The sequence below is a fragment of the Eumetopias jubatus genome, unplaced genomic scaffold (genome assembly GCF_037043125.1).
Source record: "Eumetopias jubatus isolate StellerSeaLion01/CBP00866 unplaced genomic scaffold, mEumJub1_p1.0 scaffold_5, whole genome shotgun sequence".
Lineage (NCBI taxonomy): Eukaryota > Metazoa > Chordata > Mammalia > Carnivora > Otariidae > Eumetopias > Eumetopias jubatus.
The window spans coordinates 57,336,308-57,353,534 of NW_028274811.1; the positions used below are offsets into that span (position 1 = coordinate 57,336,308).

General features: G+C 45.5%; 1 protein-coding gene across 2 annotated transcripts in view; it reads left to right on the forward strand.

Annotated features, from left to right (window-relative positions):
* Positions 1 to 2,876: 2,876 nt before the first annotated feature.
* Positions 2,877 to 17,227, forward strand: part of IQGAP2 (IQ motif containing GTPase activating protein 2) — a 287,962-nt gene continuing 273,611 nt past the window's right edge. For both annotated transcript variants that reach the window (XM_028114559.2, XM_028114560.2), the window contains exon 1: positions 2,877 to 3,234. In XM_028114559.2, the coding sequence (XP_027970360.1) occupies positions 3,189 to 3,234 (46 nt within the window). In that variant the 5' untranslated portion in view covers positions 2,877 to 3,188. The remainder of the gene's footprint in view (positions 3,235 to 17,227) is intronic.

A 17,227-nucleotide genomic window follows, 5' to 3' on the forward strand; every position in this document is an offset into this window, starting at 1 on the left:
CCTTTGAATGTTAGAGCTGCAAGCCAAGACTTGTACTTAAACATACATTTTTATCCTGTTTGATGCTCTTGGTATAATTAATCTGTTATAGTTATAAAAACACAGTTGCATTTTTTTCCAAACACCTTTATGTTCATTTCAGTTTGTCAAGAGGTAAGTCTTAGAAAACCATCTTTTAAAAACAATGTTGCAGGGTGCCTGGGTGGCTCAGTCCTTAAGCATCTGCCTACAGCTCGGGTCATGATCCCAGGGTCCTGGGATCGAGCCCCATGCTTCTCCCCCTCCCCCTGCTTATGTTCCCTCTCTCGCCATGTCTCTCTCTGTTAAATAAATAAAATCTTAAAAAAATAAAAATGATGTTGCTTTAAAATTGTTTTACTAGGTCTAGTTTTTCAATGTCATCTTTTGTTTCACATGAAAGAAAAACTTTTTGCTCTATTAAGATTTTTTTACTAGATGGCTTCAGTTTTTGTTTTTAATATTCTTGTGAGCACAATCAGATGGCAAAGTACGCTGACACAATGCCTTGTATTTATTTGACTCCCTCTCCAATATAAAGCCTTAAGAGAAAACGTAGCCCAGAATTCTGCAAATAAGTTTGTTTTCTGAGATTCTGCAGAGAAGTGATCTGAGAGATAGTACTGTTACCCAGTGAATGGAGACTGAAATTCCAAAGATGAATTCCAGCACTTGCAAAAAAAAAAAAAAAAAAAAATCAGAAGCATTTGCTGTTATGGTTTCTTCTTAGTGTTAAGTTCTCCATAGAAACATTAGTTGTGACAGAGCTTGAAACCACCCCAGAGCCCTCAGAGAACTGACCAGCTAGAATGTGAACTTAGAACGACTTTCCTGCAGAGCACCTATTTATGCTTTAATCTTAACTTTCTACCATTAACAGATATTTACCTATTACATCTGTGACATCCATCTAATTGTTGATGGCACCAACTTGCTTGTGTTCAAACTCCCCCTTTATCACTTATTGATGTGGACGTCGCTGAAGTTCTCCTCTCTTCTACCTCTGCCACAGCCCCTTCTCAAATCCAGCCCATAATGTGCCGCAAGATTCCCTGAACTCCCTGAACTCCCTTTCATCATGCAGCTCCCATACCCCAAACACTAAGGGCTTCCAAATGCCCCTGTGATAACATCCAGTCCCCTTAGCCTGACGTCAGTGTCCTCCATGATCTGATTCCCACTCCAAAGCTCCCACCCTCACCTACCCTCATGCCCTACCCCTTGACCTTTGTCCTTGCGGGTCCTCCTGGAGCTGACATTGTGCATCCAACTCTTACCCACTCTTCAAGGTCTACCCCAAAGCACACTTTCAAATCCTATCACCTTCCTTGACCATTCTAAGTTTATGAGTTCCCCCTCATCTCTAAAGAGATAGAATACACACTTTTGGGGGGCCTTAAATCTTCCACTCACACTGAACACTGATATGTGTAAGTAAGAGCTTCACAGTTAGTACTTAATACATGGAATCACAGAGACAGAATGAACTTTAAATTATCCTCCAATTCGGCATCTTCCCAAGTGTAGAAAATTCTCCTTGAACATATTCTGGCCTGGGTGAACACTGACTGACAGGGTGCTGTAACCTAAAATGTGGCTGTTTCACCCTTGAATTGCTCTTATAATTAGAGGCATCTCCTCTTTAGGGAAGAAAAACCCCACTCATTCCATTCCAGTCAGGTGAGAATCTAATGCTTCCAGAAAAAGGAAAAAAAGGGGGGGGGAGGGGAAGAGAATCTGAGTGAGAGTTCCCTGAGTCCAGCCTATTCTCTCCCAGAACCGCTCTAAGCACGGTCTGCCGATCTGCCCCGTCAGCATCACCCGCAGCTTGTTAGAAATGCAAATTCATGGGCCCCAGCCCACACCAATTGAACTGGAAACTCTGAGGGTGGGGCCCCAGAATCGGAGTTTCAAGGGACTGCAGTTTCAAGGGACCCCTATGAGATGGAAAGCAGCTGGCCATGGTCTGAACCTTTGCATACTTCAAAAGAGTGTCACTATGCACTTTCTCTCCAATTAAATAATCTCGCAACTCTACCTCAATTATTTTATTTTGCCAGTACTTGGTCACCCATGCATCCCACGTTTGACAAACAGGTGAGGGCACAGGTATAGAACAGTCCCACATGCCTCCAGACGTTATCACTCTGGGGCACAAAAAGAAAAAAAAATAACAGCTCCAGGGTACCGCGTTAGAAAACCCCTTTTAAAAGAGCCACAAGCAGTTTAATTTCCTTTAAAGCTTCGCCGGAAAAGGTTTTTGTGGTGTGCGACCCCACCTGGGCCGGGCGACGGTTCCGTACCCTGCGGGGGTGGCGTGGAAGGGGAGCGCGCCGAAGGGGAGCCGAGGATGACTCGCAGTTGTGTTTTGAGCGGTTGCTTGGGTAGTGTTTATCTTGCTCTCCCAACACACATGCACACACTCTCAGTTTCTTGTCATGAAAGGGGAACCCTGCATTTTGTAGACCAAGAGTCGCAGAAGCAACTTTCGAAGAAAAAAGAAAAACAAAAAGAAAGAAAGAAAGAAAAAGGCACCGCGCAATCTCCCCAGAGGGCAAAGAACCGCGCTATTTGTTCTGTAACTGAGCAACACCCCGGGCGACCGGCGCTGCCTCTAGCTTCTGCGGTTTTTCTAGCTCTTCCCCGCGTGGGTTCACTTCCACCCTCAGAACCCTCCAGAAGTGAAAAATCAGGCGGGGCGGCCGCAGCCCCCAGGCGGCCAGCGGAGCGCGGGCCCCAGCTGCAGGGGATCCCGGCCCAGCGTCGCGCTCGGCCCCTTCCTCCGTCCCGGCGGGTAAAGGGGCGGGCTCACGCGGCCCGGCCGCTGCGCCCCGCTTGCGGTAGGGGTCGCTGCTACGCGGCGCGCGCTTCCACCGCGGAGAATAACGGGGCCCGGGCGGCAGGAGAAAGGAAACCTGCCCGGGACGCGGCGGCGGCCGGGACGGAGCGAGGGACGCGAGTTCACTTTTGCTCGGGTGGGAGCGCGCGGCGGCTGCAACGAGCGCCGACCGGGGAGCACCGAGGGAACGGGTCGCCCATCTCGGGGCGACCAGGGGAGGGCAGCGAGAGGCCGGATACGAGCGCCCCGGAGGGGCGCGGAGCGGGCGAGCCTGGCCAGCGAGCGGAGCCGCGGGGGGCGCGCCTCGGGCGGGCCCCCGGAGCCGCGCAGGATGCCCCACGAGGAGTTGCCGTCCCTGCAGAGACCCCGTTATGGCTGTAAGTACGCTGGGCGCGCGCGGCTCCCGCCAGCCTTCGGGAGCCCCCGCCCCGGGGAACGCGTTGGAGAAGCCGAGGGAGCCCGGTACGCGCCGCGGAGGGAGCGGGAGGGCAGCGGCTGTGTGGTGGCCAAAGTTGAGAACTGAAGTTGCAAAAGGTAGTGAGCAGCGTCCTCCCGTTCTCCCCACAAACTCCTGTTCCTCAGCTGGTAACCCCAGTCCGTCGCCCAGAAAACCCCACTGGGGAGCGTGGGCAGCGCTGGGTCGCGCTCTGGGACAGGCCAGGTTGGGGGTTTAGGGGTATCAGGTGAGGAGCCCTCGGAGCTCCCGGCCGCTGCCGGTTGGGGCCAGGGGGTGGCGTAAGGGACCGGATTGTTCCGACTCCGGAGGAAAGTTTGTGGTGGCTACAGGTGGGCACCGCACTTACGGTGCCCACGCACTCTACCAGTGGCGAAGTCGGTTCTCCTGGAAAGGCAGGGGTCTGCTTCTACCCTGCTCCCTCGGACTGCACCTGAACCTGAGCAGCAAGAGCCAGTTTGCACCCCACTGCCGTGAATCCCATACTGGTGCTGCTGAAGGGGGCAGCGCCGGGCCCAACCCCTCTCTTCCCCACTTCCCTGTGACCCTGTCGGGACGCAGAGCTAGGCTCCCCAGGATCCGGGCCGAGGCCGCGGGACTGGACCGAGATCGTGTAGATTACCCAGCCAGGGGCTGCCATTCGGGAAGAGGTTGCTTCGGCGGATCGTGAGTGGATGGAGCCAGATTAGCACCACGTGGCTTCTTGCACAGAGTTCAGAGTCTTCGCTAAACGTGTGCCAGGAAGTATTTCCTTTAAAACAAACAAAAAGTTGGCGCTCTGTCTCCAAGGTTGGCCCTGTCAGTGAACCGATGGCCGAAGACCACTGGTTAATCTTTTGCCCTGGCTGGCCTTGTGACAGAGGAATCAGGTTTGGGTTAAGGTGGTGGTACCTGCTGCAGGGTTGTTACGTGTGTTTGGGAGGGTGGGGCGCCTGGTGGGGAGGACCACCGACTTGCCTAATTAAAAAAGGGGAGTAACTTGTGTAAGTTCTTCCTCCGCACTAGGCTGGGAATGGAGTGTCAGAGATAGGAAGTTCGTTTTTGCCATGTGACCCTTTTGGTGTCAGGCAATGAGGAAGAAGCCCGAGGAGCCAGCTGCAGCCTCTGTACGGTAGTGAAATGCACAGAACAGTTCACCAGGACCCAGTTCTTTGCAGCCTTGATTGCACTTTAGTACACCACAGAGAAAACTGAGCTCCTTGGATTCAGGGAGGCATGCTGTGGTCATTCAATGTGTGTGGTGTCAACCACAGGTTGGTGAAAGTCTTTTATTTATGTGACAAGCTCCCAGAACATATGGGAGCTTCCCTGCATCAAATTATAAGATGACCACGAAGTCTGGAAACGAGGCACATACACACCAAGAAATGGCTTTTGATACCACATTTTAAAGCATGGTGTGTTTGGTGGGTCATCTCTTACTAGTTCAATATGCTTATGCAAACTTGCAGTGAATGAAGGGCATTAATACAGCATCTTCACCCGCAGAGACAGATGGATCTGTGATGTTTGCTTGATTTTATTTTTTCTGTTGAATGTACCTGTGGACTTAGCATACTCCAGAGGCAGCAACCAAAGAGGTTTAGATCATACAACCACAAAGAACACTCCACCTTGCCACTTTCTCTGGAAATCATTGTCCAGCTTTTCTCACGAGTTTGGTGTGATGGAGTTGGAATCACTCCCGTTTGCTTTCCCCTAGCTCACGAAGTGCTTTGGCCATGGAGTAAAATAAACATGTTTGATGGTTTCCACACTTCATGGTCACCCTAAAATATTAAGGCTTTAATAAAGTAGCCTGTTAAGTTCTTAAAATGAGCATTTCTGTAATTTGCTACCGGGTTCATAGTTTATTTTTTAAAAAATCTAATTGAACACACTCTAGTGTTAGCCAATGTTAGGTAACACATACTATTCATGCAAAAGGAGACTGTGTGATGTATCAGAATACATAATTGTGGTAGCGGATTGATTTTTTTGGGGGGGGACCCTCCGTCAACACAACACTGCAGATATGCTGTGAGCTTTTCACAGGAAGTCTGGGGAAGGTAAATGCACTGTCCTTGCTGAGTTTTTTAAAGAATTGTGCTTTTCTTGTCTGTGGGTTTGGTAAGTACAGGTTGCATAAGACCTTGAACTATACCAAACAGGCTTTATCCCTGACACTTAAAAATAAGTAAGGCCCCAATATATGCCCCATACATGGTTGTTATTTCAGTTCTAGTACTGGACATTCTGAGTGAAAGGTATTTGTGACTGGGCTTTGAAAACTTTTTAGTAGTTGGTATTAACTGTTAAACTTGTTTTGGGTCTGGTCTTCTGCCATCTCTGCTCCGCTTGAAATGTTATTTAATTCAGTAATTCTTGGACAAAGTAAATTCATGGACCTCAGGGCTGTTACGGTATCTCTCTTCCCCACCAGGCTGAGTGTAAAATACCACATAGTAAGTTGTACTTGAGGGATTTCTCAATGAGTTCTCTGTGAAGGCACCTTTCTGACAGGAGAGATTGCTGAAGTCTTCCTGATTGGCACACTGGAGCACTGAATTAAAAATAAATAGATCATTTCCTATTTAATTCCTGCTTTTTCCATTTTGGCCACATTCTCCTGCAACCTTTGAAATTACTTTGTGTCCTGTTACTACAGAACAAAGCTGAAATAACTGCTCGTTCACGCCGTGCTGCAGGAAAGAAGTGGCAAAAGGTAAAGGTGGAAATTACTTTAGTAATTTAGACATAACCGGAATATTGTATGATAGACTATCATAACCAGAGTATCTTTCCCCTACATTCAAAACCAAATTTATTTTTAAATATTTTATTTATTAATTTGAGGGAGAGAGAGAGGGCATGAGCAGGGGGAGGGGCAGAGGGAGGGAAAGAAGCAGGCTCCCCACTGAGCACAGAGCCAGATGCCAGGCTCCATCCCAGGATCCTGAGATCATGACTTGAGCTGAAGTCAGACGCTTAACCCACTGAGCCACCTGGGTGCCCCCAAACCAAACTTAAATGACACTTCAGCTTAGGCATGATTTGCAAATAATTTTTTTGCTGTTGTAATGAACTATGGCGAATTAACCAAAGTAATGCTCAAAACACGTTGCCGTCATGATCTGTCAAAAGTTTTCTTCCAGTTACTTGAGAGTTAAGAATACCACTGATAGCAAAAGAAGGGCTTTGTGATTAGACTTAGATGCTCTCACTCAGAATTGATAATTCAGTCAACATTTAAGTGCCTACTGTGGGTGGGTAATCAATGTGCTTTTAGCAAGAACTGTGATTATTTGCCCTGGCAAAACTTCTCTCATGAGAAACATTGTAAAACTAATAGTGATCAATGTTGCACTGTTTCTTTTAAAAAGTGCAACCTGGGCCTAACAGAAGGTGTATGTATGTATGTATGTATGTATGTATGTGTTGGGCGGGGGCTGTTCTGGCTGATGCTTTGAGTTTTTTCTCTTCTTCTTCTTCTTCTTCTTTTTTTTTTTTTTTTGGATAATGCTCCTGTTTGAACGACGAGATTTTTCCAAATCGCCTGGTGACTGGAGTATTGGGGTGGGTAATGAAACTAAACCTCTTAACCCTTTCTCAGTACTAATCTGAGAAGAAATCTGAGTTCTGAACAGGTTAAATTCAGGTGTTACATCTGTTTAGTGCATCTTGGCTTCAACATTACATCAATGTTTTCATGTGACTGCAAAAGATTTAAGATATCTGCTGTGTTACCATGTGATGCCGTCGTTAGAAAGTCAAGTCACTCCTTCATGTGCTATTGTTTTGGTTGAGTTTTTCAAAAGGATCTTCAAGGTCAACAACTAAAGGGTTATTTTAGTATGCCTTTAATTGTAATTATACATGTTAGCCAAAATGACTTGTTTGGGAGAGTTTAAGCTTGTAATACCAAGTTTGTTTTAGAATTTAGTATTTAGGGTGTTAGCTAACCCCTTTTTTCTCTAGGGAAGCATTGGTTTGCTGTTGCCCCTTACCCTCCCACTATGCAAGCTTTTTAACAGCTCATTTTACTTAAAAGTCTAGTATACAGACAGATCTAACGCACCAAGTCTTCATGGTAACCAAAGGAGAAACAAAGGCTGTTCAACCTCTGATCTGATAGTCAGGTGTAGTCCTACAGGGCAGGCAGCCGGGGGGAATTAAGGTTAGTGAGCTTTGCAAGAGCTGATACTTTTCATATACAACTGTTACCATCTGCTCATTATTACCTTAGTGCCCGTGTTTCGCCATTTCACAAAGGAGCTGAAATCCATGATAATGTCTCAAGACCACACGGCTGGCTGGTGACAGTGGGAACTTGAAAGCTGGTGCTATCAGAACCTGAAGGCTCCTCTCACTGGCTGTTGTCAATTTGTCTCCCCCGAATTACTCGGAGGGGTTTCACCTCTTTCTGTTTCCGGTGTTGGCCATGATTTTCTCAAACTCCAGAAACGTGTAGCTATTTGGATAGTGTGCTCTCTTAAAAGTAGATGCATAGCATTGTCTAAACTGGATTTTGCTTCCTCCCCGCCCCCAAGGAAAGCATGGAAGAATACATGAACTTTTTATAGAGTACATCCAGGCTTCATCAAAGGGCTTTATGTATGTGTAGAGACATCCCACCTCCCCGTGAGGCACTGAAATGAAAGAAAGGTTTTTCCATAATACAGTGGTATGCTCCAGTGATTCCAAATGGGATAATCCGTAAAACACACTTGATTACGTATACTGGCCGTGCCTTAAAATCTGGAGTTTATGAGAAATCAGGCCGAAGCTTGCAGTGAGGTGACCGACTAGTGAGCCAGGACTTTTTCCACTTAACTGTTCTAGTTTATTTTTCTCCCTTGAAGGGCAGAATGGTGGCCGTGAAATGGCAAAAGCTTTGGAGTTAAGTAGATGTGGGTTTGAATCTTGACTCCAGCACTGGGTGCCTGTGTGCCCTTGGGTTTGTCTCTTGTACCTTGAAGGGGGTGTTTCATATTTCTGTAATGGTGGCTGATGTGGTTCTTGGCACACATTGCTAAACGAACTGTGGAAATTCCAATTAATTGAGCACCTAATCTGTACAACAGTTGGTGGGTGAAAGAAAAATGATGAAGATGGTAATAGCCATAGCAGAAACTGGGAGATAAAGAATAATGCTTATGCCTCTGAGTGCACTTCCTAGTTCTGTGGAAGTGAAGACACGAGAGTGATCGATTTGGATGGGGCAAAAGGAAGGCTTCATGGATCACGAATTTGAACAAGACCTTGAGAAAGGTGGGAGGGAAAAGTGAAAGGCACCCGCATGTATTAGTTGTGTGGGTGGTGTGTGTGGGACGGAAGCTTAGGTGGTAGGGATAGTTGCTGGGGCAGAGTCGTGTAGCCGGAAGGGCATTTATCCTAGAATCCTGTATTTGTAGACAACAAAGGGCAATTAGAGCTGTCTTGAGGGAAGTAGCTCTGCTCAGTCTCTTACTGAAGTATCTTTTTCTTTGAAACACCTTTTTTTTTAACTTTTCATTAGATTTTTGAGTGGTGAGAGGCCCAGTGAAGTGGGGAATGGAGGGAAGGTTAGGTGTGGTTGGAGTGCCTGGTGCTGGAAACTCCAGGAGGGCAGGTGAGGTTTGTGCATTTGGTATTCACTCTCTCTGCTGCTCAGAGGTCCCCTCACCATGCTTCTAGGTTTGGGGATTCCTATGGATGGGCAGGTTTGTCAGAGAGTTTTGCTCAGGGTAGGACAGACGTTGCTGAATGATGATGCTGCTTATGGTACTGAAGACATTGAGTGAATACAGAGACAGGTAGGCATGGACCCTACTGGGAGCGCATCGACTCCAGTCAGGGAGACCGACAACTAACTCTAAACCATCCCAGAAGGTAAATTCTCTGAGAACAGGTGAGAAGAAAAGGTACAGTTACAGCAGGACAGGGATCTTGACAGGTAAATTATTGGGCATTGGGGTTTCTGGCACTTGTTTTTTTCATTCTATTACTTGGGGCAATTTTTACTTCTAAAATTTTACTAGAGATGTAGTGTCCTCAAACGACCTGCATCTCAGTTTTGTGGGAAGATGGCTAATACCATCTTTCCAATCCATCATTTCGACGTAACGAAACTCTCAGCGGACTCTCCTTTCGTCTCGGAATCGTGGATTAGGCTGTGGGGGTCAATGTGCCTGAAAGCATCTGACAGCTGTTGCCCCGGCAGCGCAGTGGTTTCAGGGAGCACTTTCTGGAGGAGCAACAACAACAGAGCATCACCTGAGAACTTGTTGCAAAGGCGAATTTCTGGGCACCCCCCTCCGCTAGGCCTTCTGAATCAGCATCTAGGGATGGGCCCACCGCGATTTCAGTGAGCCTTGTAGGGGATTCTGTTGCATTGGTCAAGGGCAAAGGTGAAAAGATGTTCCTAATATACAGTCCCCCTCCTCACGGTGCTTGCAGGTTTTCGTCAGATAAGTGTAAACACATGGCTCCGATACTGAAGGCTTTATTTAACTTACTTCTTGTGTGTTTGATTTGAGCACACACCTGGCACCACATACAAGCCCAGGCAACACAAATTTGTGTTTGTCTTAGAGGATTTATTTTTGTCTCTCTTTAAGGTTGCTTTTCTCTCTTCTGGGAAACAAATGTGATATGGAAGATAAAGTCCAAAATCTCCATGGCGGAGGGATTGAGACCCACTTCCCAAGAATTTCTAGGTGGAGGTAGTACTCTTAGGACCCACTGGGAAAACTTTCTGTGTAAAAGGGAGGCGCTAAGTTGTAATTCGGAGCTCTAGGCCTGGCGTGGGTGCCTGGACAGGAAGGGTCAAAGGATCCTCCATCTTTTTCTTCAGAACAGCTTGAAGTATTTTTAATTCATTCACTTATTCACTGTTTTTAGAACAGTTGAATATGCTAGTAGAAATACTATTGGACTCAGGTCATTGCCACACTGCAGGGAAACTACAAATCTGTTTATTTTGCTACTGATTATGGACAGGAGGACATTCCTATGATTTGATTGGATTTTTTTCCTTGGGGTCCTCAAAGATGACTTTTTTTTTTAAGATTTTGAGAGAAAAAGAGCAGGGGGAGGGGCAGAGGGAGAGAGAGAGAATCTCAGGCAGACTCCCCACTGAGTGCAGAGCCCCACATGGGGCTTGATCTCACAACCCTGAGGTCATGACCGGAGCCGATCTCAAAAGCTGGATGCTCAACTGACCAAGCCACCCAGGTGCCCTCAAAGATGACTTTTAATTGTTCTCCTTTATCCATTACTATCAAATTTCTCAAGGAAGACCTTTTTATATCATTTAAAAAAGTGAAGATCAATTCGTTTGCGGTAATTTTTTCCATTCCCATGTGTTTTTTCTTGTTGTTTTTTACAGATAGGAATTCAGTCTTAAGTAACGTTAATGCATTTCCTTGGTTATCTCCATCTAAAAAGACTGGATTTGCAAGTGATGGAAGCAACATATATTTCAATCAAGTGATGTTTATGTTCGTTATCAAGCTGGTAGCTTGGTATCCTGGCACTGAATCTTACTCTGGGTGGAGATCAAATTATCCTTGTTAATATATATGTAAATATTTGCTGTTATTACAGGTTTTACTTAAAGCATCTGTACTGTTTCTCTAAAGGAGGAACTTGTTTCTATTATCTATTAAAGAGAATCAGAGCAGCTTTCAAGTGCCAGGCAAATATTTGATGTTTAGATTTGTTTTCACACTGTGTGGAACTTAGGCAAGTTATTTTCGTTTCTCTGTGTCTTAGTTTACATACTTGTAAACTGCAGGTGGGAAGGTCCATGCTCAGAGGGTGAAGTGATGTAATACATGGAAATGTACATGTTCAGAATGTGCCTCTGAGAGCCGGTGCTTGAATGTTGGAGGAGCGAGGGTGATGGCGGTGGCATTTCTCCCTCGTCGTTCCTGCCCCATGCCTGTCTCCCCTGCTCTTTGCCCTTTCCTCTCCTGAACAGAAAGTGGACTTAAAATCCTGGGTCCAGGTGCATCTGGCTGGCTCAGTTGGTAGAGCATGCATCTCTTTCATCTTGGGGTTGTGAGTTCAAGCCCCACATTGAAGGTGGAGTTTACTTAAAAAAATTTTTATTTTTAAATCCTGGGCCCATATTATGTTGAAAGCGTCTACTCATGGGGAAAATTTTTTAGTTATCTGTATGGAAATTGAGTGAATCTTACTTTGGGTGGAGATCAAATTATCCTTGTTAATATATATGTAAAAAAAAAAAAAATCCCAGCGCGTTTCACTGCTGTTTCCAAATAAAGTTGGACTAGGATTGGATTCCTGTACTGTGTTTTTCTGTCTTCTTAAAAATGATAGTGGTGGGCGCCTGGGTGCCTCAGTTGGTTAAGCGACTGCCTTCGGCTCAGATCATGATCCTGGAGTCCCGGGATCGAGTCCCGCGGGCTCCCTGCTCGGTGGGGAGTCTGCTTCTTCCTCGGACCCTCCCCCCATCTCATGTGCTTTCTCTCTCATTCTCTCTCAAATAAATAAATAAAATCTTTAAAAAAAATGATAGTGGAGTTGTCAGCTGCACATCTGAGTGAGGAACTGTTGCTTTGCATTACTAAGCATCCTTTTGTCTCTTTCAGGGTTAAGTCGATTGCTTTTGTGGCTGCCGCTGGTTTGAAAGCCCAAGGGTTCATGATGATCTCAAGATGGGCAGGAACTACTTGAAATAAGTGTTAGTCTTTATGCTTGGTTCCCCTTGTAGAGTTTGGCGTGGCAAGCAGGGTCCACCTTGTGCTGTGGGGGTTTGGAAGGGAGGCGAGAAAGAGGAGGAAGTGCACTGGGTTCGTCTGACCTCCCTCAGGCCTTACTGCCTCTAGAAAGTTAGTGAAGCTTAAATTCATGGGCCCAGTGAAGCTCAACAGGTAGGAATAACTGGGGAGTGTGTTGGATCCAGGAGAAATGGAGAATCTCGGCTGCTTTTCGCCTTGGAGATGCCTCATTCATTCAGCTCTCCTTCTTGGAGATGCCTCATTCATTCAGCTCTCCTTCTCTACCAGGCATTTCATTCTAGCATGTTTCCTATAAAAGTTTTCTATCAATCCCTCTAGTCCTCACTGTCTCAAAAAGGAAGAATTGAGAGTGGCTAGACTTCAGTGACTGCTACATGGCTGTTGGTTACGTCTGCCACTTCTCGTTCCTGGCCTGAGCCCTGGGCTGACCAAGCAGGCCTCCCAGGGGTGGGGTGAGGGGGCTGGGAAATGTTTGTCATATAGTCAGCCTCACGGGTTAGGAGTTCTCCTTCCAGCCACCCCCGAAACTGTGCTGCCCCTGTATGAGGTCCAGGCAGGCGGCTTCCCAGAGATTTCCTCATATTGAACCCTTGGAAGTTTGTCTGAGTAAGGGTTATTATAAAGTTAATACACACATGCTTTAGCTTTCATTCTGTAGCTGAGATTTTCCGAAGGACAAAAAATTACTTAAACATATATAAAGATAGTTACCTACCATGGGAACTGGGGTGACACCCATCCTTTCCTTTCCTTTGCCACTGATTCTGGGTACAGTCTCAGATTTCTTCATTCTCTAATAAAATGTTTGCTGTTGTCCATTTGAATTAGCCAGTAGTTTGGAGGATTGTGCTTACATATTCCTCTTCAATGTAGGCTCTGGCAGGGGTGGGAATACTATTTTAAGTTGATTTACCATGAACTCAAATCAGTTTTCAAAAATAGTGTACTACATAGATTATTCTAAGGAAAAAGATGGACAAAATAAAAAAAAAATACCCTTGAGGGTCAGGAGTGTGTTTTGGTTACTGCTGTATCCCCAGTATCTGGCATATAGGTCAACTGTCACGTCAGCAGTGGGTCTAGCTAGGTAATGAGGTAATGGGTGAATTAAAAAAAAAAAGTTTTTCCTCTTCAAATTTTTTTTGAACATGTTTTTTATCGTTAGGTTATAGTAGTTACCCTTACCTGATGAAGATACAAAGTTCTTGTGGAGAAAATCAGAGTCTGAAAGACAGGTCTGTTGTCATGGAAGGATTCAGTGGAGATCTGATTTTCAGGTGTGTGTGTGTGTGTGTGTGTGTGTGTGTGTGTGTGTGTGTGTGTGTGTGAGAGAGAGAGAGAGAGAGAGAGAGATGGAGAGACCGACTGAGGAGTGAAGTGTTCAGAGGTCCAGGACTCGTAGTTGTTAAGCTGTTGGAGATGGGACAGAGATGATAGGCTGGATGAAAAACATAAAAATCAGCAAGGTGGGGGCACCTGGGTGGTACAGCTGTTAAGCGTCTGCCTTCGGCTCAGGTCATGATCCCACAGTCCTGGGATCGAGCCCGGCGTCGGGCTCCCTGCTCCGTGGGAAGCCTGCTTCTCCCTCTCCCAGTCCCCCTGCTTGTGTTCCCTCTCTCGCTATATCTCTCTCTGTCAAATAACTAAATAAAATTTTAAAAAAAGATCAGCAATGGTGACAAGAAAAAAAAATCCTAGCTGGGCAGTAGCTATTTAAGGTTTCCTGTTTGTTTTAGTAATCTCCACACCCAAGGTGGAGCTCAAACTCAAGACCTCGAGATCAAGAGTCCCTTGCTTTTCCCACTGAGCCAGCCAGGTGCCTTAGGTTTTTAAAATGTGTGAAGGGAAAGTGTTAAGGAACCTGATTTGTCAAAAGCAGTAATGACCCCAAAAGTAGTGTCCACAGTGACAATAAAGATGGTCCACATGACAGTAGGGGATTATTCTCTTGACTCACAAGAAGTCTCAACAGCCTGTAAAGAGGTAGACCACTATTTATTTTCCTTTCATTCAATAAGAAGTGCGGGATGCTGTGAATATGATGGAATTCACCCAGTTTGCAGACCAAATGCCTTCAGAGGTCAAGTGTGATCCGAGTCTTACATAAAAATAAGATTTGGAGTGTCCCTTCAGTGGCAGATTGCATTTGCTGCCTTAGTCACTCAAATTGGGAGGAAAATAATTGTGAACAGTACACAGATAACCACGTACAGGAGTCCAGAAGCTTACTGGCCTCTTGGAAGCTGCCATTGTCCCCTGCAGTACGTTATACAACCCAGGTCGCCATGGTGTAAGGATTGTCACCCTGGAGCCATACGAAGCGTGATGCACTGTGAGGACAAGGCCAGCCTCTAGCATCGGAGAGCTTAGGTGAAGGTTTCACTTGCTTTGTGACATTGCCTATGACTTCCCTGAGCTCCTGTCTGTATCTGAAAAATGAGTTTATGTTTACCCCAAAAGGGATACGAGGTACGGGAGATTGCGCTGAAAATGATTCAAGTGTGTATACGTGTGCTTGTGTCTGGGAGTAATTTTGCCACTTACTTGAATAACTTACTGGTGTAGTCTTACTCATGTCAGTGGTGATCACTTACTCATAGATCTGCCTCAAAGGCAGTGCCACTTAGAGTTTTGTGACATATGCTGTCTTTGGACCCGTATTTGAAATGAGATTTCTTTTCTTCTTCCTCTAGTTTGAAAGGCAAAGATAAGACTTGCGGTACCATTATCTGTGAGATGTGAACTTTCTAAATCCTAACACAGGATCTTTGGCCAGATCCTTCCTTGTCCAGCTGAACATTTCTTTTACCAGGAAGTGTAAATAATGCACATACAAGTGAATAGTAGGATCTTTAAACTTGAAAAGACTTGTCAAGAGTAGTGTCTTTGAGACCAGTGCTATGGGCAAGAGTTTCATAAAGGGAAACTACTTTACGGGACAGGGGAAACCTGTACGTTCAGCAATGGGGGATGAAGCTAGGGAAGGCAATCTGATGATAGAGAGACATCAGATTGTCTCTCAATCTAATGATAGAACTCCTTTCTTTCCAGGGTGCCTGGGTCGCTCAGTCAGGTAAGGGTCGGACTTTGATCTCAACTCAGGTCTCGATCTCAGGGTCATGAGTTCAGGCCCCACGTTGGGCTCCATGCTGGGTGTGGAGCTTACATAAAACAACAAAAACTCTTTTCTTTCCAAAGCTGAGATGCTGTGATTTATTTTTAAGTAAAGGAAGGGTGGAAGGCAGGGCAGCTGGGGTCATTTGGGGCTTAAGCAGAATTCTCAGGGCTGCTGGGTGTCAGTAGTGGGCCAGCTTGCTAGGTTAATAGCACATCTTAGTCGAGGACTCGTGTAATTCGTAGTTGGCAACCTGGCTGCCTAGTAGAATCTGCACAGGAGCTTTTTGTTGAGCAAAATGTTGATTCCCTGGATCCCATCCCCCAGATACTCTGTTTATTTGTTTTGGTATAGAACTCTGAGGTGGGTATTTTTATTTTGTTGTATTTTTCAATTTTTTAAATAAAAATTTCGAATCCCCAAAGCCTCCAAGTACAATACAGTCAACACCCGTTCCTTTCACTTAGCTTCACCAACTTTTACCCTCCTGCCATACCACTCCATCTGCAGACACTGGCCGCTCACTGCTAAATGCTCAGCTTCCATCTTACGTGCCAGCAAGGACCTTCACCTCCTCAGTCGCATCCCTAGTACCACCAGTACCATGCGTTCAAGTCCACGGTCCAGTTTGAAATTCAACACTAGGATTTTCCCCAGGTGTACTTCATAACCAACTTTATGGATCCATGGTCCAGTCAACTTTCTCACGTTGTTTTTGGCTGTTAGGCCCACCCCCTACCCTCATCTTCCCCAGCCTGAAATGGCCACTGTCACCTCCCTATCAGTTCAAGGACACTGCATGCCCCGAGGAGCTCAGGACCATTTCCTGGCATGAATGCCTTATGAGCGATGTGGTTTCCTCCCAGCACACCGCATCAGGAGGCCACCGGGTCCAACCTCCTGCTATTGGTGATGAATAGATAGTTTTTAAAACTCCGTAGAAGATTCCAGCAGGCAGCCAAGGTTCGAAATCCACCGAATTAAAACACCTCGCTCTGTGTGTATGCGTGTTTGTCGTAAATACACGACACAAAATTTATCATTTTAAGCATTTTTAAGTGTACAGTTCTCAGGCATTGGGTACATTCACAGTGTTATGCAATCATAACCGCAGTTCATCTCCAGAGCTTTTTCATCTTCTCAAACTGAAACTTTGTACTCATGAAGCACTAACTGCCCATTTTCCCTTCCTCCCAGACCCTGGCACCCACCCTTCTCCTTTCTCTATGATTTTGATTACTCTAGATCTTTCAGGTAGGTGGAATCTGTGATTTCTGTCCTTTTGTATCTGGCTTACGTCACCTACTGGAATGTCCTCAAGGTGCATCCAAGTTGTAGCATGTATCAGAACTTCCTTTTTAAGGCCGAATAATATCACATGGCATGTATAATATATATGGTGAGTAATATATATGGTGTGGTGTATATATACACACACAGCATAGTTTGTGTATCCATTCGTCCATTGATGAACACTTAGTTGTTTCCCCCTTTGGCTATTATGAATAACACTGCTGTGAACATAGGTATGTACAAGAATGTGTTGGAGTCTCTGCTTTTGCTTCTTTTGAGTATATACCCAGAAATGGGATTGCTGGATCATATGGTAATGCTCCGTTTAATTTTTAGAGAAACTACCACCCACCTCTCACTTTTCAGTAAAGTGAATTGAAGAAGGCTCAGAAGGGTGAAGGATCTTGGAGTTTAAGGAAGAAGTCAGCATGCAGGCCTCTAGGCTCCTGTTTCTATTACCTCCCCAAGGGTGTGTGTGGATCGATGTCCTCTTTATAGGGAATAAAGACCAAGGGTGGAAAATCTAACTGTGGCAAGGTTTACTTTTTTACAACCTCAGGTGGTATGCAGAATAAGGGTTAGAGTGTAGTATTTCCTTAACAGTATGTATAACTTCTTAAAAGAGTTTAGTTTGAGACTGGTAATTTAAATAAATAGTATTAGTACATAGAAAACAAGTTGCCCTTGGTCTCTGTAAGTAGTGCAAAGGGAGGTAATAGATTGCCTCTCTGGGGCTGGTCGGATTTTTAAAACAGAATATTTTAGTCAGCTCTTCCAAACAG